The following is a 24,029-nucleotide window of genomic DNA, read 5'->3' on the forward strand; positions in this document are numbered from 1 at the left end:
CACTGTTGGTCTAAGTATGGGAAATGTAACCGATATGCTTTTGTGCCTAATTGAACCATTACGCGTAGTGCTGTATATAAGGAAACCATTATGATTGTAACTAACGCCTTATCTCGGTGGGGAGGGGTGTTATGTAGTGTAGTTTCACCCTGGGCCAACAGGGGGATACTGTATATAGTTTTCACTCAGGTCTGTAGATAGTTTTCACTCAGGTCCGCGTCAGTTATTTTAGGCGGGAACTCTGGGCTGTTGTTGTTACAATGTTGACAGCCGGCTGCCTATAAAAGCAGGCCGGCTGAGCTGTTTGCAGTCAGTTCTATTCCAGCTTACAAAATAAAGAGCTTCTTGAAGAAATCGCTGTGCCGGCTGCTATGTCAACCCACAACTTAACACAAAGGAATTTGGCAAGCAACATGAGGGTCAAGGCAAGTTTGGATGCAGTCCTTCCTGCCACAATGGAACCTACTGTGGCGATCACACAGGGTCCCCAGACATTTCACCATCTATTGATCCCTGTGCCACCACTTTATTTCTCACTGCCATCACCCAGGCCCTACTTAGTAGAATACTGAGTCCAGTCAGGGTTAAATTGGAACATGAACTTCTGTTTATTTGTTGCAGTTTAACAAGCATGTGGTATCATAAACGGTATCGGTCAATTACAATCATGGGGTGCCTATCCAGACCTATAACTTCTGCTACCTGCTCTCACTCACTAAACCACCTCTCAGATATTTACTTGTCTTCCTAGCTCCTAACAGTTCCTGACTCAGCTTATTTCGCTACACTAACTCAACCTCTATCCCAACTCACTCCCACTCCAACCAACCACCCAACTCCCAACAAACTCCTCCCTTCGCCCCTCCCAAAGCTGGTTTTATAGTCCCTCTGACTCCACCCCCTGGGGTTCTGATTGGGTAACCTGATTAACTATTTCACCTCCAGCACTCTCATATGTCAACGTCACACCTACGGCTTGTAGGAATGGTCTAGCCAGAGCCCACAAGGATGATGATCACTGACTAAATCACACCTTCTCTACTTTGCACATGGGAGCTTTCTGTGGCCCTGGTCCAATACTCTAAGACAGGGATGGGGAATTTGTGGCCTCCCTAATGTTGCTAGACTTCAGCTCCCATCAGCTCCAACCAGCATACCATCTAGAAGAAGGAAACTGCTTCAAGATCTCTCTATAAATCTCTCTATAAAACTTATAAATCAGTGTTTCCCCAACTTGCTGTTTTGGAACTACAATTCCCATCATCCCTGATCACTGGTAGCTGGTGATGATGGGAGTTGTAGTTTAAAAACAGTTGAAGAAACACTACTATGAAAAAATATGACAACTACTAATACAACAGTGGTTTAGATGTAGCCATTTTTATTATTGTCCTAGCTTCTCTTAGAATTCTACCGTAATGCTAAAGGGTGGGAAATATTTCCACATAGCGAGGATTTGCCAAACAAAGTATAGCGGTTGAACACGTTCAGTGCCATCACTTCTCAGCCTTTTGGCTAAGTTCAAGGGTAGTAAGTCTGTTCAGTTATGGCTGCAAAGAATCAGGCTGAAATATATCCATTCAGTCACGGCGCTCATAGAATGTTCTTGGTCAATGTTATTTTCTTCCTAAAATGGCATCAAAGAGGATTGCTTTCTTTTGCTGAATATCCTTGAAGCCGGCGGCACTGAGAAGCGCATTGTACTCTGATGGGGTCCGTTCTTTTCCTGCAGTACAAAGCAGCATAACCAAACCATATATATGAGCTTCCAGTGGCCCCGTTCTGTCTTCGTTGAGAACTATTTCCACTACTAGAACTCCACCACCTGTTTTAGAATAGGACATGGAAGATGCACCATTACATATTAAGAAGCAGTATGTTACTGGAAATCCAAGCAGATTAGTATCAGAATCAGTTCCCACAGGAAACACCTTTGACACCATGCACCTACCAGGCTTGCAGGCCCTGTGCAGTCTGGTTAGCAGTTGCACACACTTCTCATCTGTAAAGCAGTGTAGGGTCCTAACCAAAATATACAGGTCAGCTTCTGGAATTGGATCTTTAAAAGCATCACCTGAAATAAAACAAGCAGAGAACCGGTGAAATAATTATTATTCTTTCGGAAAGTATACTTCATTTTATCTTTCTCAAATTTGTAGCTATAAGGTGTGCACTTCTGTCTCCTGGTGCTTCTACTGTAAGGAGGGAAAGCTGAACATAAGAGTCCTGGGAAGATCTGTTCTCATGGTTTCCAACTCCCATCAGCCCCAGTCAGCATGGTCAGGAATGATGGGAGTTGTAGTTCAACCATAACTGAAGGGTCCCTGATTCTTGATCCCTGCTTAGTGCATGGTTGCCTTGTTTGTTAGTGGAAGAAAACACCGTAACCTTTGTAGAATAAAACAGCATTTTACCTTTGTGAAAAATAATTCTGTGTTCCTCTGAGGAGACAAAATGCTTCTTTCCTGTTTCCACTACTTCAGGTAGGTCTAAAATGGTCACTGTAGAATTTGGATACAATGAAATATATTCCTTTGCTAGGGCTCCACTGCATCCTTAAGGGGAGAACCAAAGGGAAAAAATGAACATGTTGTGCATATCAAAGTTTCCCCCAAAACTTCATGTGCAAAACTCTAAGATAGTATACCAAATAGGTGGCTGTCCAGTCATTTCATTCAATGGCAAGTATTTACTATTTTGCAGTTCTGAGGATTTGATAGTTCAGAGCTTGGGTCATTGAAGGATGTTTCCTGTTCTACAACAGCAGCCTTATGATTTCGGAGTGCCAGCATGGGAAGACATGTGAGAATTTATGGTACTTACCTCCCAAATCACAAACTAGTGGGAAATTAGAGAGATCAAATGCATTCAACACATCTCGACCACAGAGGCTCCACATCTCATGCATAAACTCCATGAATTCGCGCAAGCTGCTTTCTGATCTAGTAATTCAAAATTGCATTGTGAGTTAACAGAGGGCATATCTTTGAACAGAGGATGGTTCTAGACAGGAGCCATATTCCACATAATGCTGTTGCTTTTTAGTTGTGTGTGGATTTCCTTTCTTCGGCCTCATCCTTCTTCTTCCCATTGTACCGATCATGATGGGATGTATCCATAATCCATACTCAAATTTAAATACTACTACTAATAGCAGTAGTAGTATTAATATGAATAATACATCATTTGCTGTAGCTGTTCCTCTCACCCGACTCAGAAAAGGCTGTTTGCTATGACTAAAAGAAGTTGTGCTTCAACATTCGAAAATACTGAAGGCAAACAAGGCAGGGTCTTCGCAACTAGTCTGTTAGGGTACCAACTTGAATAAAATATAGTGTGGGCCCAGGTAAGCCCCACCCCTCATAACTGATCACATAACACGGTGCATACACACCATTTGAATGGGAATGCCCATCAACCTGGGGGGGGGGGGGAAACCTACCCCTCAAATATTTTATTTTGGGGCCGAAGCTCCCGTGGCCCCTAGGAGTTGGCTCCTATGTAGTTTGTGTAATGTAACACCTGATAGCAAGGAATCTAATTTTAGACATCAGGTGAATACAAGTTAGCAACAGGTTTCACACAAATTGCAAAGGGAAAGCTTTGCCCATTCTTTAAAAAGAAACAAGATCTACAAAAATGCATTTTTTTTCTGTACCTGTACGTAGCCTCATAGAAATCTTTTGTAGAAATGTCACTTAATCTATATGTCTGAGCCTCTCCTTCCCTGAAAGAGAATATTTGTTTTACTTTAAGAAAGAATGAGCATCAAAACTACAGAATTAAATTTCATCCTCTTCAGCAAAACAATTTTAAAAAAATAATGATATTTATTGGAGTTTCAAATAATACATAAAAAAGTAAAACAAAAAAAAGAGAGAGAAAAAAAATTCAACGTTTACAGTCCATATTTCAATACCTTTTTTTCCGCAGCTTCCCCTTGCCTCCCCTTCTTGTATTCCATATCCAAAAGTTTGTTCAGCAAGTTCTTATCCCTAAATTTTAGCCTTAATTTATTGTTATGTTAAGTTCAGTTTATATATCAACTTTTAGCTTATATACATCAATCATTATACTTAAAGACTTTTTCTAAGATCGTCCCAGTTTCCCTTCCACGAATTCCCCCTTTTACTACTAGTGGCAACACAAAAAGAAAAATATATATAAAAAAATCAGAGTATTTTTGTACAACCTTTGGATTTCCAGACCCCACCCTCCCTTCCCCGGTTTGAATCCCCAAACCATTGTTCATTTGTCCATCTTTTATCAGCCTGGCAACCTCACGTCTGAGGCCCTTAAATCTCTTTCAGTCCCTCTCTGCCGGTTTCTTTGAAAGTCCTTTATATTAAACACCAAATCTCGGAGGGGCACTATCCCTATAATGTCCATGTTCCTTCCAGCCAGACCTCCATATTTAAAGGTGGAGCTCAAGTCCTGTTTCTCGATCCTTTTAAGTCCAAATAGCCCAAAGGCTCTAACTTCCACCTTAATCAGATTTATAGACCATAGATCTTCAGATCTCCACAAAAGGAGATCTTTCCACTCCTCATTTCCAGTTCAAACCCAGTTCTTATTATCCAGTTCTTATTTTCTTTTATATCCATCTTGACAGGCCTCCGGCTCTCCTTTGCCTTCAGCAAAACAATTAAACCAAGTTTACTACTCATACAATTACATTTGTTGTCAAAGCTGTGTCTAACAATCACAGGTTTGTTTATTTGTAATGTCTGTGAGTTTTACCATTTTATTACCCTTTTTATCAATCTTTTAATAATCAGTAAAAAAATGTAAACAAAAGTGAGGAACAGTACAGTATTATAAGATAAAAGCTATAAAGCTCCTTTTTTATATATTTTTCTATAGTGCTAAAATATCATAATACAATACATAGAGCATTATAGCATACTACCCAAAATCCAACCTTAAATTCACAGCCATTTTAACAACATGGTTAATTGCAGCAGCTACTATGGTAGTGGTCTTGTTTTTAATCATTTTGTTGAAAATAACATCAAATCCTAATGGTGTTGTAACACACTTTCATTATAAAAAGTGTATATCTACAACCTAAGAAGTGTTTCAGCAATAAATAAACATTTTGAAGAATAAATGGGTGTCGTTAGATAGTATTCACTGTAAGGGTTATACAGTATAGTGAATATGTGCTAAGCTTCAAATGGCTCATCCCACAGTAGCTATGTCATGCCAGCTCCTACTTAGTATTTTTCGCTCTATAAGACGCACCAGGCCACAGGACGCAACTAGTTTTTGGAGGAGGAAAACAAGAAAAAAAAATATTCTGAATCTCAGAAACCAGAACAACAAGAGGGGATCGCTATGCAGCGAAAGCAGCAATTCCTCTTGCTGTTCTGGCTTCTGGGATAGCTGCGCAGCCTGCATTCACTCCAAAAGACGCACACACATTTCCCCTTACTTTTTAGGAGGGAAAAAGTGAGTCTTATAGAGCAAAAACACGATAGCACAGCGAGAGGCAAACAGAACAAGTACAAGATAACTGACAAAATAGAAAGGCAATTGTAATTCTGTTTGTAGCTTACAGTGGGTGAGCTTACAGTTTGGAGCTTACAGTGGGTGAGCAGCAGGAAGGTTAGTGTTTGTGATTGCTCATCTGGAATTATCCCTACTGAGGAAGGATCCACTACCATTTTACATTTACAGGACAATCCTGTATTATACAGGACAGGTGGCAACCCTACAACACTGTGACATTATGTTCCCCACTTCAGTGCTATCCTTCTCACCTCACAGAATCAGCCAGGTGCTGTGCTCTCGTATAGACAAATTCAGCATTGAACTTCAAGGAATAATACTGAGTCTTTGGGCTTCTTTTGCCAAGGTAGAGATTGGCAAGGTTGGTATTTCCATAAAGCGCTTAAAACAAAGGGAACAAAAGATTAACGTTTTCACACCTCTGTGCAAAGCCCCTTTCCTTTTCCGATTCTGCTGGGACAAAATGCTTGAAACAAGAATAATGAGGCAGAAGACACATTTCTGTTATTCCACGGCATGCTGCCCTCATTGGAAAAAACGTGCAACACCAAGACTGCAATTTTCCAGCTTCTCGTCCAGAGAAAAGTATGGAAAGACTAGGCCTCCACCTGCTGGCAGTGGAACTTCAGGGTGCAAAGCTGCCACATGGTCACCAATGCTATAAACCAGGCATAGGCAAACTCGGCTCTCCAGATGTTTTTTGGGACTGCAATTCCCATCATCCCTGACCACTGGTCCTGTTAGCTAGGGATCATGGGAGTTGTAGTCCGAAAACATCTGGAGGGCCGAGTTTGCCTATGCCTGCTATAAGCAGCCACTAGGAGTGGCCATTCTGAGATCCGGAGTGAAGTATTAGAAATATATGAACACCAGGCAACTTTTTTCCATTGTAACATCTAAATCAGGAGGACAGACTCTGAATGTCCTGAGCTGCATTGGTGCTTAGTAAAAAGGTAAAAAGGTAAAGGACCCCTGGATGGTTAAGTCCAGTCAAAGGTGACTACGGGGTTGCAGAGCTCTTCTCGCTTTTAGGCCGTGGGAGCCAGCATTTGTCCACAGACAGCTTTCTGGGTCATGTGGCCAGCATGACTAAACCGCTTCTGGCACAATGGAATACCATGACAGAAGTCAGAGCACAGGGTAATGCCATTTATCTTCCCACTGCAATAATACCTATTTATAATTGCTTGCACTGGCATGCTTTCACTACTACAAGGTTGACAGGAGCTAGGACAGAGCAAAGGGAGTGCACTTTCTGATCAGCAAGCCCAAGAGGCTCAGTGGTTTAGACCACAGCACCACCCGCTTCCCTTACAGCTGCTTAGTTACCTGCGCTAGCTGCCTATTTGCTAATGAGCTTTCTCACTGACATTTGTAAACAACAAGGTACAAGCACATCCAACAGATCATCTCTCCTGCTTACTGGGGGGGGGGGGATTAAATGGTATTTTGACTTTATAGTGTTGGTTAAATTTCCAAATAAAGAATAAATACTTTGGTTGTCCTTCCTCTCCACTTGCAGGAACTTGTAGCCAACACAGGCGTCCAGCAGTCTCTCCATCCCAAGGGGACTGGTACCCAGACGTTCAGCAATAGACACTGAAGTCAGCGGTTCCTTGGACTCCATCAGCAGATCAAATACACCAAGATCAGAGGCAGTAAACATAATCTGGATGCAAAAAGGAGCGAGGGAGTACAAAAGGAAAGAGTTAAAAATGGTCTATAGTTACTGACTTTGCAAAAGGAACAAGATACTTTTGAAATACAAAAATGTTATCATATATATAATAAATATTTCTGTTGAGCGTCCCCGTGAATTATATAAAGAAAAGTGGAACATAGGTATCTTAAGCAAGTTAATTTTAAATTATTGCTGTATCCCACCTGTGCTATGGGTCCCAAACATAGACTCACAGTTCTTCTCATTTTCTTATTAATACATTCAAGTGACATTAGCAATATTTGAAGTTTCTGCCTTTGTTTGTGCTGGGTTGACCCCTGTAACTGTAAGATTTGCCTTGCCATTTAAAGGCATGTTTGATTCTACACATCCATTTACAAGCTGAAAGTTTCAAAGTCCTTGCAAGCATTAAATTTTGCAGACAATACTTCTACCTTTGAAATTAGAAATGAATACTGATTCCGAAATAACAGTTTCAAAGCTTCAGCTTCTTCTGTAGCACTCATTGTTCTTTACTTCTCTGTCAGATATCTCACAGTTTTCCTCTGATGAGCAAGTTGTAGTCCTTTTATTCAGAATTCACTGAAAATGACACTGAAATGATAAATGTCTAGGTCAAAATCAAACTTAATGGACTTTGTAAATGACTGAGGCCAGAGATGTTTATGGGGAAGTCCCCATCTGCTAAGTAAAGGCATAGGTGGAAAAAGGATTTCTTTCTCACAAGTGCAGGAGGAAGGAAGTACCTGGAAATTATTGACTTTGCCGATGTGAGGAAAATGTGATATCAGAACCTGACAAGTGAGAGAAAATCAGCTGGTGTCTGGAAATGCAAAATTAACAAGTTATTGGAGAAAGTTCATCAGAAGAGAGAGCAGGTGGTTTAGAGAAAACACTCTTGCTGAAATGAGGCCACTTGGAAAGTCTTAAAATACAGAAACACGTTAACAAAGAAGTGTCACATACAAGTCACATAAGTGGTAGCCATTTTTGTGCCCAAGTCAACAAATGTTAATGGCAAAAATTACCAAGAAGTTCACTAAATAACTCACTTCTCAAAATGAATTATTTTGATAACGCTATAGAGAAATTCAGGAAAATATACAAATAGTAAAGCTGAATGAGGATAGGTAAAGCATGAAGAAGAAAAGTTAAAATTTAAGAGATTGGAACATGAGAATGGAAACAAGGGGATTCCAAGAGAAAGAATATGAACAATGAGGGAGAACCAGGGATGTCACCATGAACTCCTTGAAGGAAAGGTAAAAGGTAAAGGTACCCCTGACCGTTAAGTCCAGTCGCGGACGACTCTGGGATTGTGGCGTTCATCTCACTTTATTGGCCGAGGGAGCCGGCATACAGCTTTCGGGTCATTCCCCCCCCCCATTTTTTTAATTAATTTTTCAAATTTATAACAAACATAAACAACATAAAAGAAAAAACATTACAATATAAAAAACAGACAAACAAACATACAAACATTTATCCTAGCTGTTATAATCATACTTTTATAACCATTATTAGATGACTTCCTCAAATCCCTCAAGCTGTGTTTCCATATAGCTCATTGTAGCAGTTTTCCAATACTAATTTCCAATAAAATTAACTTAATAAATTAACATCTTTCTTTCTTATCCTATATCACTTATATCCATAATATTATAAAATTTAAAACATTTAAGTCCCAAGCCAATTTGGTACTCACAAATAATGCTACTTATATTATCTTAGAATATTTTGCTAAATAGTCCTTAAATTTCTTCCATTCTTCTTGGTAATCCTCCTCCCCCTGTTCGCGGATTCTACCGGTCAGGTCAGCCAGCTCCAGAAAGTCCATCATCTTCATCTGCCATTCCTCCACTGTTGGTAATTCTTGTAATTTCCCATATTTAGCTAACAAAATTCTTTCTGCAGTTGTGGCATACAAAAACAGCCTAACATCTTTCTTGAGCAATTCCAAACCTATTATTCCAAGTAGAAAGGCTTCTGGTTTTTTAATAAAGGTATATTTCAACATCTTTTTCAACTCATTATAAATCTTTTTCCAGAAGTCTTTCACCTTAGGGCATGCCCACCCAGCTTCTGGTTCATGGGGCCAGCATGACTAAACCACTTCTGGCGAAACCAGAGCAGCGCACAGAAACGCCGTTTGCCTTCCCGCCAGAGTGGTACCTATTAGTAGCGAAAGGACTAACCTTTATGTGGCTTGCTCCCAGGTAGCAGCTGGAATCGTATGAGGCACAGGTCCCAAGTTGCCAGTGTTGTGATGTGCAGTCCTTTGGCTACTCAGAAACCAGCTGCATTGGATTAAATAGCATGTAGCCATCCCCACCCACCAAGTTAATTGGGTTTAGGATTGCAGCTTTGATCAGGAGCTAATAATGGATTTGCTGAATCAGTTGCTCTGAGGAGAAACAAGAACAAAAAAACCGAGAGAGTCCTGAAGCACCTCAAAGGACCACACATTTGTTATTCTGGCACAAGACGTGCTGAACTAGAGTCTATTTCATCACAGACATGGCGCGATTCTCAATTACGGAGGTGTGAGGTGGGCAATGGAAGGGGAGATGGATGCAGTGGGGTCAGAGGGAACTGAAATGCCAGAAACACAGATAGGAACCGTTCAGATTCGAGCTACAATGTAGGCAGGATTAGCACAGCAACATAGCCATGATAGGCTTGTTAGTGCTAAGTGAATTTACGTCTGCAAACCATTGCCTTTATTCAGACCCAAATGAATTGAAGCGAATGTCTTCAATACTCTGGGCCAAATGCTCATTTTCCACCTCAATGTCTGGCCTTTTTTTAAAGCTCTTCTGCAGCCCAAAGAGATGCTGTCTTTCTAAAACTTACTTACTTACTTACTTACTTATGATAACATTTTATTAATTGTCCAAAACTAACAAAAATAAAGACAACAACAATACAAAATCAAAAACAGAAAACAAAAAACAGATTGACTTCCCCCTAGTCCCTTCCTTGGTTCCATTATTAATCAACATATCTCATGTTCATTGTTAAATCCGAAAACCATTTAAGTTACTTATTGTCCATTCATAACAAAATTACAAGTAATCTTTGAACCCTGCTAATGTATTAACCTGTGTACAATGCTTCTGTATACAGTGGTACCTCAGGTTACATATGCTTCAGGTTACATATGCTTCAGGTTACAGGCTCCGCTAACCCAGAAATAGTGCTTCAGGTTAAGACCTTTGCTTCAGGATGAGAACAGAAATTGTGCTCCGGCGGTGCGGCGGCAGCGGGAGGCCCCATTAGCTAAAGTGGTGCTTCAGGTTAAGAACAGTTTCAGGTTAAGAACAGACCTCCGGAACGAATTAAGTACTTAAGCTGTATATGGAATAAACATCTTCCATTCTTCCTTAAATTCATTTTCGTCTTTTCTTCTTAATTTCATTGTCAGTTTTGGCATTTCAGCATATTCCATTCATTTAACTTGCCAATCTTCTTTAGCTGGGATTCCTTCTTCTTTCCAATATTGTGTTAGTAATGTCTGTGCGGCCGTAGTTGCAATAAATTCTTTTGTGATCTTGGTAAGTCCACTCCTGTAATTCCTAATAGGAAAGCTTCTGGTTTTTTAACAAAGGTTATTTTAAACATCTTCTTTATTTCATTATAAATCATTTCCCAATATTTCTTTATAATTTTACAGTCCTCCCACATGTCCCTTCTCTTGTTTTACATTTCCAGCACTTGCTTTCCTTAGTTTTTTACATTTTTTCTAATTTGACTGGAGTTCAGTACCATCTATACATCATTTTCATATAATTTTCTTTAATCGCCACACAAGCTGTAAATTTTAACTCATTCTACCATAGTTTTTCCCATTCCTCCATTTGAATATTGTGTCCCACATATTGTGCCCATTTAATGATAACTGATTTAACCTCTTCATCTTTCATTTCCCATTCCAGCAACAGATTATACATTTTTTATATTAAGTATCATTTTCTATTATTTCTCTCTGAAAAGTTGAAATTTCATATGGAAATCCTATCTTTTTATCATTCTTAAATATTTCATTTAACTGAAAATATTGTAATCAATCTGTTACATTCTCTCTAACTTAGTTAAATTATTTCAATTTTAATTGGTTTTCTGATTCAATTATCAACTTTCTATATGTAGCCCATTTAGTGTCCATATTTAATTTTTCCCCTGATACTGCCTCTAATAGAGAAAGCCACCATGGTGTTTTTTGGTCTAATAATCCTTTATACTTCTCCCAAACTTTAAGAACCGCTTTCCTTATAACATGATTTCAAAAGCTTTGATGTACCCTTGCCTTTTCATACCATAAGTACGCATGCCAGCCAAATCTATTGTCATGGCCTTCCAAATCTAATAAATCTGTATTTTTAAATTCCATCCATTCCCAGATCCAGCAAATACAGGAGGCTTCGTAATATAATTTCAGATCTGGCAGGGAGAAGCCTCCTCTATCATTAATATCTGTTAATGAATTATACTTTATTCACAGCTTCTTGCCCCGCCATACAATTTTTGAAATATCCTTTTGCCAATCTTTGAAGCATCCCATATTGCTACCAGGATTGCCTGGAAGAAAAACAACATTTTTGGCAGTACATTCATCTTAATAACTGATATTCATCCTAACAAAGACAAGTTCACTCTATTCCAAATTTCCAAAAAGATTTTCTCAGTTCTGACAGCTCCCATGGAAATCTGCAGCTAACTGAAAAGAGAGGCCAGCTTGGCACTGATACCGGGAGGGAGTTTGGGGTGTAAGAAGAGTCACCATGCCTAACTGAAAGGGCTAAATCGGCCCCAGCTTGGGTGTGCCAATGCCAGCATGCATTACATAACAGAGGAATGTCAGCATCAAGGAGGCCAAGGGGCTTTTCAGAGCAACAGGAGCAGGTGTGACCCAGAGTGACCCTTGGATGTGGAAAGAGGTGTGGGGTGGGCATTGGAGTTGTATGCAGTGGGGTCAAGGGAAATGGAATGCCAGAAACACAGATAGGAACCGTTCAAATTCGAGCTACATTGTAGGCCGGATAAGGACAGGTACCCTTTAGGATAGTGATGATAGGCCATGAAAGAAACCGACTTGGTAGTGCTGAGTGAATTTACTCAGCTTGCAAATCATTGTCTTTATTCAGACCCAAATGAATTGGAGCGAATGTCTTCAGTACTTGTGATGTAGCAGTTTCACTCCAGCAGAGGCGTAGCGTGGACAGGCTGAGGGGGGGCCATTGCCTCAGGTGCAGTTTTTTCGAAGGAGCACTTTGCTCCTCACCTGGTCCCTATCAGCCCCTCAATGCTTCGTGAGTCCGTTCCCACATCCCAGCCTCACAAAGCAGCGTGGGGCTGGCAGGAAATGAGGAAGAAGCAACGGTCTTGTGCTCTTCCAGTTGGACTGATTGAAAGGAGGCATGCCCTGCCTGTTGTGTCCTCCTCATGTTGCCCTCCATGCCCCCTGGGGCAACCATCCCGGGCACTATGAAGACATGCTAGGCCACTGCACTTTGGGGTTTCCCTTTGAAATTCCTCTCTAAAAACAATCATTGACCTCTCCACAACAGCCAGCAATGCCACCTATTCTGTTAAGTGAAACCTCAGTTTGACAACCAAGAATTACAGGGCTAAGTGAGGCGCCTCAGGTGGCATTTAGAGTAACCTCCCCAAACTTCAAATACAGTGGTACCTTGGGTTACAGATGCTTCAGGTTACAGACTCTGCTAACGCAGAAATAGTACCTCGGGTTAAGAACTTTGCTTCAGGATGAGAACAGAAATCATGCTCCGGCGGCCCCATTAGCTAAAGTGGTGCTTCAGGTTAAGAACAGTTTCAGGTTAAGAACGGACCTCCGGAACGAATTAAGTACTTAACCCGAGGTACCACTGTAGTATTATTACCTCCATATTACAGATATGGGGTGTGTATGTATGAAGGCTGGGAAAAAGAAGCTTGCCTAAAGCACCTTAAGGATGTTTTCCAGATTGTAGCTCAGTGTGGAATCCTGCACACACACACACACACACACACACACACACACACACACACACACACCAGGGAGCAAGCCCTGTGAAACTAAATGGGACTTACTGTAGGTGGTATGATAAATAGCGCATTTCACATGTAACGAGAATCAGGGAGTGTGCTTTTAGAATTGTAGAACTGTAGAACTTGAAGGGACCCCAAGGGTGGTCCAGTCCAGGAATCTCAACGAAAGCATCCATGACAGGAGGCCAGCCAAGCTCTGCTTAAAAACCTCCAAGGAAGGAGAGTCCACAATGTCCCAAGGGAGTCGGTTCCACCGTCAAACAGTTCTTACTTTTAGTTTTCCCTCACACACCAAGCCTTTACAAATTCTCAGCGACATACCTGGTATGTCACCTTCTGGCTTCGTCTCCTGAGCTCCTCTCAAATCAGTTTATGGGACAGTTGGGCTACGGGCTGAATGCTTGTATTCCACCCCAACCTCCAGCCTTGCTCTTCTACAGCCCAAAGAGATTTTGTCCGTTCTGACAGCACCCGAGGAAATCTACAGCTAACTGAAAAGGGATGCCATCTTGGCACTGATACCGGGAGGGAGCCTGAGATGTAAGAATGGTCACCATTCCTAACTGAAAGGGCTAAATCAGGTCCAGCTTGGGTTCACCAAGGCAATACATTATGTAACAGAGGGACGTCACTGTGAAGGAGGCCAAGGGGCTTTTCAGAGCAACAGAAGCAAGTGTGACCCAGAGCGACCCTTGGATGTGGAAAGAGGGAACATTTTAAGGAAATTTAATTTCAAATCCCAGGCAGTAAACAGGGCAGGACAGCCAGCTTCAAAGGTTATGAAATTTCAAACCTGAACCCCCTGGGAGAGTACATGATGGAGTTCCTGGAAATAATAGTAATATAAAAACTGGGACACCTGGTTCCTGGGGCTTTGGGTTAAATGGGGACTTGGTCTGTTGGCAGGTTTGTGCTCCAGTTCCGTTCTGGGCAGTGAGTGTCCCCAGACGGTGACGGATAGTTGGCATACGAGTGCTTATCCCATTTGTCTCATGTTGCTGCAAAGGCCAGCGAGGTTATCAAGTGTGACTCCCTTGGCAGAAGAAGAGACAAGGTTGACTTGCAGAATTTTCTTCGTTGCAGAAGAAGAGAGTTCAACTTCCTTTCAGGATTTGGCTGATTTGCAGAATAATTCAAAGTTGTCTGTTGGTATTTCACACACACTCTGGATTTCTAAGGTCCTCCAAATCTCTCTCTCTCCCCCCCCCCCCCCGTTGTCTGGCTTGCATGTCATGGTAAGCCAAAGTGTAGCTTACTGACACTACACAAGCAGGCAGGCTTGTAGCTGTTTGTACCCCCCCCCCAGTCTATTTTACTCCTGTACTGTGCTGAGCTTGGCTTAATGTGTTGTCCAAAGCTGCAGCCAGTTCTGTTGCCATAATTAGGAACTAATGAAGGCAAGAATTACCCAAGTTGTAGACATTCAGACCTGAGGGTTTTGCAGGGAAGAATCTAACCATTGCAGTTAAAGGTTATTGACAGGTGTGGAAGTAGTTGCTCATGAGTAACCAGGCAGGACTCCGACCTGTCTTTGCAGATTTTTATTGGTGCAAACTATTTACAGTGTAGAACCCCAAAATTCATGTCCGTCTTAGTCACTTGCAGATTCCGGGAGTGCCCCCTTCTGGTTTCTCCCTCAGCATAAGAACTTAGACACCCCAAATCTCCGCCTCCCCTACTTACGTTTCACCCTTCTGCACAAGCAGGGCAACGGAAGCAGCATGGGTGCCTCCTGGCTGGCTGGGCTAGGTGAGGCGCTTGGGCTCTCCATAGCATCTTTGAGCCTTACCTTCAACCCGGCTACCCCCTTCCCCCTCTGCTTCACTGGAGGTGTGGCTTTCTCCACTGCCAGATGAGGAGCTGCTTCTCAGAAGCGCTGGAGGCTCTCTGTATCCCCCTGCCTCCCTCCCCCATTCCGATGGCAATACCCTGACAGTTATTTATATGTTTAAAGCTGTTTCACCCTCCTCTTTGGCCAAGGAGGTTCCCAGAGCTGGTTGCATAAAAGGGCCTGCAGGTTTACAGTCAAAAATTCATGAAGCAAAAGGAAAATTTGCAGGGAGGGAAGAGGAAAACAAACCAACCCTGGCCCCCGTTTTTAAAATTCTGAAGTTCTTATAACGATGGAATGGAGTGTTCAGCAAGAGGGGGAACTAAATGGAGCTACTCTCTCAGGACAGCTTGAATTCCCAGATGTGGTTGGACTACAACTCCCATCATCCCTAGCCAGCATGAGTTGTAGTCAGCGATGAATCTACCATTCTTGGGCAAGGTGATTGAGCGGGTGGTTGCTGAACAACTCCAAGCACGCCTGGAGGATGCGGACCATTTGGATCCCTTCAAATCGGGTTTCCGGCCTCACCATGGGACTGAAACTGCCTTGGTCATGCTGGTTGATGATCTCCGGCGGGCTATGGACAAAGGTGAGAGCTGTTTCCTAGTTCTGCTGGATCTCTCAGCGGCCTTTGACACCATCGACCATAACAACCTTCTGGATCATCTAGAGGGGCTGGGAGCTGGGGGAACTGTTATACGGTGGTTGCACTCCTTTCTCCTGGGCCGTGACCAGAAAGTGGTGTTGGGGGATGAGTGTTCAGACCCCTGGGCTCTCACTTGTGGGGTGCCTCAGGGTTCCGTCCTCTCCCCCATGCTTTTTAATATCTATATGAAGCCGCTGGGTGAGATCATCAGGGGGTTTGGGCTGGGTGTTCATCAGTATGCAGATGACACCCAGCTCTACCTCTATTTTAAATCAGAACCAGTGAAGGTCCTGTGTGAGTGCCTGGAGGCGGTTGGAGGATGGATGGCGGCTAACAGATTGAGGTTGAATCCTGACAAGACAGAAGTACTGTTTTGGGGGGACAGGGGGTGGGCGGGGGTGGGGGATTCCCTGGTCCTGAATGGGGTAACTGTGCCCCTGAAGGACCAGGTGTGCAGCCTGGGAGTCATTTTGTACTGACAGCTGTCCATGGAGGCGAAGGTTAATTCTGTGTCCAGGGCGGCTGCCTATCAGTCTACCCGGTATGCAGGCTAAGACCCTACCTGCCTGCAGACTGTCTCGCCAGAGTGGTGCATGCTCTGGTTATCTCCCGCTTGGACTACTACAATGTGCTCTAGGTGGAGCTACCTTTGAAGGTGACCCGGAAACTGCAATTAATCCAGAATGCGGCAGCTAGACTGGTGACTGGGAGTGGCCACCGGAAACATATAACACCGGTCCTGAGAGATCTGCAGTGGCTCCCAGTACGTTTCCGAGCACAATTCAAAGTGTTGGTGCTGACCTTTAAAGCCCTAAATGGCCTCGGTCCTGTATACCTGAAGGAGTGTCTCCATCCCCATCGTTCAGCCCGGACACTGAGATCCAGCGCCAAGGGCCTTCTGGCGGTTCTCTCATTGCGAGAAGTGAGGTTACAGGGAACCAGAAAGAGGGCCTTTTCAGTAGTGGTGCCCACCCTGTGGAACGCCCTCCCACCAGATGTGAAGGAAATAAGCAGCTATCTTATCTTTTAAAGACATCTGAAGGCAGCCCTGTTTAGGGAAGATTTTAATATTTAATGCTGCATTGTTTTTAACACTCGATTGGAAGCCACCCAGAGTGGCTGGGGAATAAATAATAATTTTTTATTATTATATTATTATTATGATGGGCGTTATAGTTCAACAACATCTGAGGACTCAAGATAAAGAGTTAGTCAGGAGTGACCTGTGTGGAAAGTTTGAGAAATGCTCCTCTTAACAGGGTTGGCATCTCTCAAGCTACACAGGCTAGCTGATCATAGCTTGCATATTATCTATATTTATTTTGAAATATGGATTAGTAGCTCTCATTGTTTCCAAGAAGTTCTGATTACCACAAAAATCCTGATGCAATATGGGATACAACCTCTTTCTTTTTCCTGGTTTGGCTCATGTGCTCCCCTCACTCCAATAAAAGGCAAGCAGGCAAATAAAGGTAACGAGTACTACTATTACAACGGTGTTTAACATGTAACTATTATTATTATTATTATTATTATTATTATTATTACTTCTCTAAGTATTCAACCATAATGAGAAGCAGGGGGATGGAGGAGATATTTCCACAAGGTGAGGATTTGCGAAAAAAGTATAGCGGTTAAGCATGTTCAGGTATGGCTGCAAAGAATCAGGCTGAAATATATCCATTCAGTCGCAACGCTCACAAAATGTTATTGGTCAATGTTATTTTCTTCCTAAAATGGCGTCAAAGAGACCTGTTTTCTTTTGCTGAATCTCCTTAAAGCCGGCGGCACTGAGAAGCGCATTGTACTCTGACAGGGTCCGTTCTTTTCCTGTAGTACAAAGCAGCATAACCAAACCGTATATATGAGCTTCCAGTGGCCCCGTTCTGTCTTCGTTGAGAACTATTTCCACTACTAGAACTCCACCACCTGTTTTAGAATAGGACATGGAAGATGTATCATTACGTATTACAAAGCAGCATTTTACTTTTTCCAGGTGTCCTGGGATCAGAAGCTCAAGAAATAAAGGAACGCAGCTGAGCCAGAGTGGGACACGGACATAAGGGGAAGGGGCCATGGGGAAATCCATGCGGCTTGGAATGAGAATCAGTTCCCACAGGAAACACCTTTGACACCATGCACCTACCAGGCTTGCAGGCTTTGTTCAGTCTGGTTAGCAGTTGCACACAATTCTCATCTGTAAAGCTGTGCAGGATCCTAGCCAAAATATACAGGTCAGCTTCCGGAATTGGATCTTTAAAAAAATCACCTGAAATAAAACAAGGAGAGTTTTAATTTTGTATTTCTTAGTGTAGAAAGTATTGATCTGATGTGTAGAGTTCTTTCCTATTCTAACTAATTCAAGAGGGTTCTGGAAGCTTCTCTGTGTGAAAGAAACAGTCAGAAGGTTCTTGATGTTTGGGTTATTCCTTCAGAGAAGATGAGTCCAGCTGGTTTATACTAGTTCTCTTATGTCTTTCTGTCAAGTCACACTCAGTATAAAAGTATGGTTAGAAGGAGCCTGAGTTTCACTTTACTTACTATCTCTTTTCCTTCTGGTGTGGTGTTCTGTACATAGTATGCTATAATATTAAGGTTTAGACTAATTGTAAGTTATTGTAAATGTAAGTTATTGTAAATTTAAGTTTAGTCTGCTGCAACTGGATTTCTTATGGACAGGGCCAATCCTGAATGTATTGGATTTGTCATCTTTATGCTTATTTGCCTTCAGTAGCAGTAAAGCTCTGTTGGATGAAATACAATCGCCTCTGGTCTATTTTTGGAAATCCTGCAAAGTTTTTACTCTGAGAACTATACCTGCAAAGTTTTTACTCTGAGAACTATATGGTGGATCAATATTGAGTAGAATTCCATGGTGAAATAATTATTATTCTTACAGAGACTGGAGGCAGATCATAACCATCACGGCTAGTAGCCATTGATAGACTTATCTCCAGGAATTAGCCTAATTCCCTTTAGAAACCAACTTCACTGCCTCCTGTGGGAGTGAGTTCGAAAGTTCAACTATGTATGTGCTCCCATCACCCCCAGTCAGCATGGTCAGGAATGATGGGACTTGTAGTTCAACCATAACTAAAGGGTCCCTGATTCTCGATCCCTGCTTAGTGCATGGTTGCCTTGTTTGTTAGCAGATGTAATCTTTGTAGAATAAAACAACATTTTACCTTTGTGAAAAGTAATTCTGTGTTCCTCTGAGGAGACAAAATGCTTCTTTCCTGTTTCCACTACTTCAGGTAGGTCTAAAATGGTCACTGTAGAATTTGGATACAATGAAATATATTCCTTTGCTAGGGCTCCACTACATCCTTAAGGGGAGAATCAAAGGGAAAAAATGAACATGTTGTGCATATCAAAGTTTTCCCCAAAACTTCATGTGCAAAACTCTAAGATAGTATACCAAATAGGTGGCTGTCCAGTCATTTCATTCAGTGGCAAGTATTTACCACTTTTGCAGTTCTGAGGATTTGATAGTTCAGAGCTTGGGTCACTGAGGGATGTTTCCTGTTGTACAACAGCAGCCTTATGATTTCGGAGTGCCAGCATAGGAAGACATGTGAGAATTTATGGTACTTACCTCCCACATCACAAACGAGTGGGAAATGAGAGAGATCAAATGCATTCAACACATCTCGACCACAGAGGCTCCACATCTCATGCATATACTCCATGAATTCTCGCAAGCTGCTCTCTGATCTAGTAATTCAGAATTGCATTATCAGTTAACAGAGGGCATATCTTTGAACAGAGGATGGTTCTAGACAGGAGCCATATTCCACATAATGCTGTTGCTTTTTAGTTGTGTGTGGATTTCCTTTCCTTTCTTCGGCCTCATCCTTCTGTTTCCCATTGTACCAATCATGATGGGTTGTAGCCATAATCCAAACTCAAATTTAAATACTACTACTACTAGTAGTAGTAGTACTCGTAGTACTACTAGTAGCAAGTACTATTAGTATGAATAATACATCATTTATTTTAGCTGTTCCTTTCACGTGATTCAGAAAAGGCTAACTGCTATGACTGGAAGCAATTCTGCTTCAACATTTGAAAATACTGGAGGCAAACAAGGCAAGATCTAGAAAAATACAAATTTTCTGTACCTGTACATAGCCTCGTAGAATTTTTTTGTAGAACTGTCACTTAATCTATATGCCTGAGCCTCTCCTTCCCTGAAATAGAATATTTGTTTCAGTTTAAGAAATAATAAGCATCATGACTACAGAATTAAATTTAAAACTCTTCAACAAAACAACTAAATCAAGTTTACTACTCATAAAATTACATGTGTTGTCAAAGCTGCATCTAACAATCACAGGTTTGTTTATTTGTAATGTATGTGAGTTTTATCATTTTATTACCCTTCTTATCAATCTTTGACTTATCAGTAAAAATGTTTGTAAACAAGAGTGAGGCATAGTACAGTATTATAAGATAAATTCTTTAATGCTGCTAGTGTTTTGTATTTTGCTATACATTCGTACCTTGGTTCTCAAACATAATTTGTTCCGAAAGGCTGTTTGACTTCTGAAAACGTTCAGAAACCAAGGAGTGGCTTCTGATTGGCTGCAGGATATTTGTGTACCAAAGAACGTTCAAAAACCGGAACAATCATTTCCGGGTTTCCGGCATTCGGGAGCCAAAATGTACGAGTACCAAGGTGTTCAAGAACCAAAGTATAACCGTAGTGCTAAAATATCATAATACAATACATAAAGCATAATGCCATACCACCAAATATCCAACTTTAAATTCACAGCCATTTTAGCAACATGGCTTACTGCAGCAGCTGTTATGGTAGTGGTCTTGTTTTTAATCATTTTGTTGAAAATCACATCAAAACCTAATGGTGTTGTAGCACTCTCTTTCTCTTTCATTATAAAAAGTGTATATTTAAAACCTAAGAAGTGTTTTAGCAATAAATAAACATTTTGAAAAATAAATGGGTGTCGTTAGACAGTACTTGCTATAAGGGTTATATTGTGAATGTGTGCTAATTTTCAAATGGCTCAGCCACAGTAGTTATGTCATGCAGCTCCTACTTACAAACTGAGCACAGCGAGAGGACAGTTGGGAGCGATTATTTTTATTCATCTGGTGCTGAAGTGACTTCAAAGCAATCCAGTACCATCTATTGCAGTCTAACAGGATATCCCCTCTCAAATTTGTCACACAGACACAAACTTACAGTTTCATTTGTAAATCTTTCTTGTGCTTGGCTACCCAGGACAAAACATTTTCAATGCAGGACGTAGCAATTATACATTTTACATTGAAATACGGGAAAATCCTGTACAGGTGGCAATCCTACAGCACTGTGACATTAAGTTCCCCACTTCAGTGCTATCCTTCTCCTCACCTCACAGAATCAGCCAGGTGCTGTGCTCTCATATAGACAAATTCAGCATTCAACTTCAAGGAATAATACTGAGTCTTTGGGCTTCTTTTGCCAAGGTAGAGATTGGCAAGGTCGGTATTTCCATAAAGCGCTTAAAATGAAGGGGACAAAAGATTAACGTTTTCACACCTCTGTGCAAAGCCCCTTTCCTTTTCCGATTCTGCTGGGACAAAATGCTTGAAACAAGGATAAGGAGGGAAAAGACACATTTCTATGATTCCACGGCATGCTGCTTGCACATCGACGAGGCTGCAATGCTCCAGCTTCTCTTCCAGAAAAAGGTATGGAAAGACTAGGCCTCCACCTGCTGGCAGTTGAACTTCAGGGTGCAAAGCTGCCACATGGTTGAAAATGCTATAAGCAGCCACTAGGAGCCGCCATTTTGAGATGTGGAGTGAAGTATGGTGGATCCTCCGGATAGGAATTAAATTCGTTCCGGGGGTCCATCCGCAACCCGAAAAGTCCATAGGCAGAGCCGCCACTTCTGCACACATGCACAGCGCAATTGAGCGCTTCTGCACATGGATGCAGGCAAAACCCAGAAGTATACACTTCCGGGTTTGCAGCGTTCGTAACCCGAAAGTTACATATCCAGAGCGGTATGTAACTAGAGGGTCCACTGTATTAGGAATCTATGAACAGCAGGCAACTTTGTTCCATTGTAACATCTAAGTCAGGAGGACAGACTCTGAATGTCCTGAGATACACTGGTGCTTAGTGACCTGCACTTGCTGCCTATTTGCTACTGAGCTTTCTCACTGACATTTGTAAACAACTAGGTAACAGCACATCTAACAGACCGTCTCTCCATCTCACCCTTTACAATCATGAAAGGAGAGTGTCACCTGCATATGTATTGGAAAGAAAGCTCTTTCTGTTTATAGCACTGGCCCTCTGGAATGCTCCCCAAAGAGAGACATGGGAAGTTCCATGTTCTTCAAATGTCTCCTTAAAACCTAGGCTTATTTGGATGCTATTCTGTTCAGTTGCTGGCTTGATGGTTTAAAGTTATTTACTGGGGGGGGAGGGAATTAAATGGTATTTTGACTTTATAGTGTTGGTTAAATTTCCAAATAAAGAATAAATACTTTGGTTGTCCTTCCTTTCCACTTGCAGGAACTTGTAGCCAACACAGGCATCCAGCAGTCTCTCCATCCCAAAGGGACTGGTACCCAGACGTTCAGCAATAGACACTGAAGTCAGCGGTTCCTTGGACTCCATCAGCAGATCAAATACACCAAGATCAGAGGCAGTAAACATAATCTGGATGCAAAAAGGGTGAGGGAGCACACAAGGAAATAGTTAAAAATGGTCGATAGTTACATATGTTCTAAAAGGAACAAGATGCGTTTGAAACACAAAAAGATTATAATACAGTTCAAGTCCATTTGAATTGTAGAAATAAAAGTAGGATACAGGTATTTTAAGCAAGTTAATTTTGAATTATTGCTGTATCCCACCTGCTGTATCCATTTACAAGTTGAAAGTTTCAAAGTCCTTGCAAGTATTAAATTTTGCAGACAATACTTTTACCTTTGGTATTAGAAATGCATTCTGATTCCGAAATAACAGTTTCAAAGCTTCAGCTTCTTCTGTAGCACTCATTGTTCTTTACTTCTCTGTCAGATATCTCACAGTTTTCCACTGATGAGCAAGTTGTGGTCCTTTTATTCAGAATTCACTGAAAATGACGCTGAAATGATAAATGTCTAGGTAAAAATCAAACTTAATGGACTTTGTAAATGACTGAGGCCAGAGATGTTTATGGGGAAGTCCCCATCTGCTAAGTAAAGGCATAGGAGGAAAAAGGATTTATTTCTCACAAGTGCAAGAGGAAGGAAGTACCTGGAAATTATTGATTTTGCCTATGTGAGGAAAATGTGATATCAGAACCTGACAAGTGAGAGAAAATCAGCTGGTGTCCGGAAATGCAAAATTAAGAAGTTATTGGAGAAGGTTCATCAGAAGAGAGAGGGGGGGTTTATGGAAAACACTCTTGCTGAAATGAGGCCATTTGGAAATTCTTAAAATACAGAAACACATTAGGAAATGGTAGCAGCTTAACAAAGAAGCATGACATGAAAGTCAAATAGTAGGAGCCGTTTCTGTGCCCAAATTAACAAATACGAATGGCAAAAAATCCCAAGAGACTCACCAAAGAATTTACTTCTAAAAATGAATTATTTGTTATACTGATATAGAGAGATCATGTGAAAGAAAAAAGGTGATTCCTAGAGAAAGAAAATGTACAATCAGGAGTTTCCCGGAGAAGGGAAACGACACGACAGAGTTATTAAGAATCAGAGAATCCAGAAACAGAAAGGTTTGAGGCAGGGGTGAAGAGTAAGGGACCGCTTACCTGTGGAGAAGCAGCAAAAACAAGTTTGTTGTGCAGTTTCACTCCCCTTTTTATAGGTTTGTCAGTGGGAAGAGGAATGCTAGCGCGGGCCCCCCCTTCTGTCAGCTGGCTTTATAGTCTCTTCCATTTCCTTGATGTTAGGAGGAGCCCACCTGGAAGGACTGTGGGTCAAGACGCTTTTTCAAAGTATAGTATTTGTGTTGTGCAATAACAACAATCTCTGTCATCACCAGTGCTCATTATGTACCTGGTTCATGGTAATTTATCTCGCCCTTGCAAAGTAATAAATACTTCATACTACAGGTAATAAATACTTCATGATGTGTATCTGATGTATAATCCAACTTTTCAAATTACTTTGGTGCTCTCTTGCAAACAAATGCGTTAGAGGCAACTGTTGTTTTTTTTTTTTTAAATCATATAAAAATCTCTAAGTGGTTTACATAAAAACACCATAGCGTTCAATACAGATTTTCTAAAACAAGATAAAAACAGAATACAAGTCTGTATTACAAATAAAACTGATCAGTGTAC

General features: G+C 41.5%; 2 protein-coding genes across 3 annotated transcripts; both read right to left on the reverse strand.

Moving 5' to 3' along the window:
* Positions 1-806: 806 nt before the first annotated feature.
* LOC309367836 (acetylserotonin O-methyltransferase-like) lies at positions 807-9,498 on the reverse strand. 2 transcript variants are annotated; one of them, XM_081907469.1, is made up of 9 exons: positions 9,388-9,492; positions 7,627-7,786; positions 7,006-7,180; positions 5,763-5,892; positions 3,659-3,727; positions 2,824-2,942; positions 2,415-2,555; positions 1,952-2,074; positions 807-1,825 (listed from the first exon to the last, which is right to left on the reverse strand). In XM_081907469.1, exons 2-9 carry the CDS (start codon positions 7,696-7,698, stop codon positions 1,617-1,619), a joined length of 1,038 nt encoding a protein of 345 aa, XP_081763595.1. In that variant the 5' UTR covers positions 7,699-7,786; positions 9,388-9,492; the 3' UTR covers positions 807-1,616. The 2 variants fall into 2 exon arrangements, with proteins under 2 accessions (XP_081763595.1, XP_081763594.1); XM_081907468.1 differs by having other exon boundaries at positions 808-1,825; positions 7,627-7,774; positions 9,388-9,498.
* A 7,726-nt stretch (positions 9,499-17,224) lies between these two features.
* On the reverse strand, positions 17,225-23,581 carry LOC309367837 (acetylserotonin O-methyltransferase-like). The gene is made up of 9 exons (XM_081907470.1): positions 23,496-23,581; positions 22,670-22,829; positions 22,225-22,399; positions 21,098-21,227; positions 19,842-19,910; positions 19,316-19,434; positions 18,906-19,046; positions 17,867-17,989; positions 17,225-17,649 (listed from the first exon to the last, which is right to left on the reverse strand). Exons 2-9 carry the CDS (start codon positions 22,739-22,741, stop codon positions 17,441-17,443), a joined length of 1,038 nt encoding a protein of 345 aa, XP_081763596.1. The 5' UTR covers positions 22,742-22,829; positions 23,496-23,581; the 3' UTR covers positions 17,225-17,440.
* Positions 23,582-24,029: the final 448 nt, after the last annotated feature.

The sequence above is a fragment of the Podarcis melisellensis genome (assembly GCF_964234715.1).
Source record: "Podarcis melisellensis genome assembly, chromosome: 4".
NCBI lineage: Eukaryota > Metazoa > Chordata > Lepidosauria > Squamata > Lacertidae > Podarcis > Podarcis melisellensis.

Bases quoted from the DNA above. Each gene is read 5' to 3' on its own strand.
- LOC309367836 (XM_081907469.1), bottom strand. From the start codon at position 7,698: ATGAGTGCTACAGAAGAAGCTGAAGCTTTGAAACTGTTATTTCGGAAT. The intron at 2,943-3,658 runs GTACAGAAAAAA...TTGAATTACTAG, and splicing joins TTCTATGAGGCTACGTACAG to ATCAGAAAGCAGCTTGCGCG. The intron at 2,556-2,823 runs GTAAGTACCATA...TCTCCCCTTAAG, and splicing joins ACTAGTTTGTGATTTGGGAG to GATGCAGTGGAGCCCTAGCA.
- LOC309367837 (XM_081907470.1), bottom strand. From the start codon at position 22,741: ATGAGTGCTACAGAAGAAGCTGAAGCTTTGAAACTGTTATTTCGGAAT. The intron at 22,400-22,669 runs GTAAAAGTATTG...TTTTGCATCCAG, and splicing joins ATGCATTTCTAATACCAAAG to ATTATGTTTACTGCCTCTGA. The intron at 17,990-18,905 runs GTAAAATGTTGT...GTTTTATTTCAG, and splicing joins CAGAATTACTTTTCACAAAG to GTGATTTTTTTAAAGATCCA.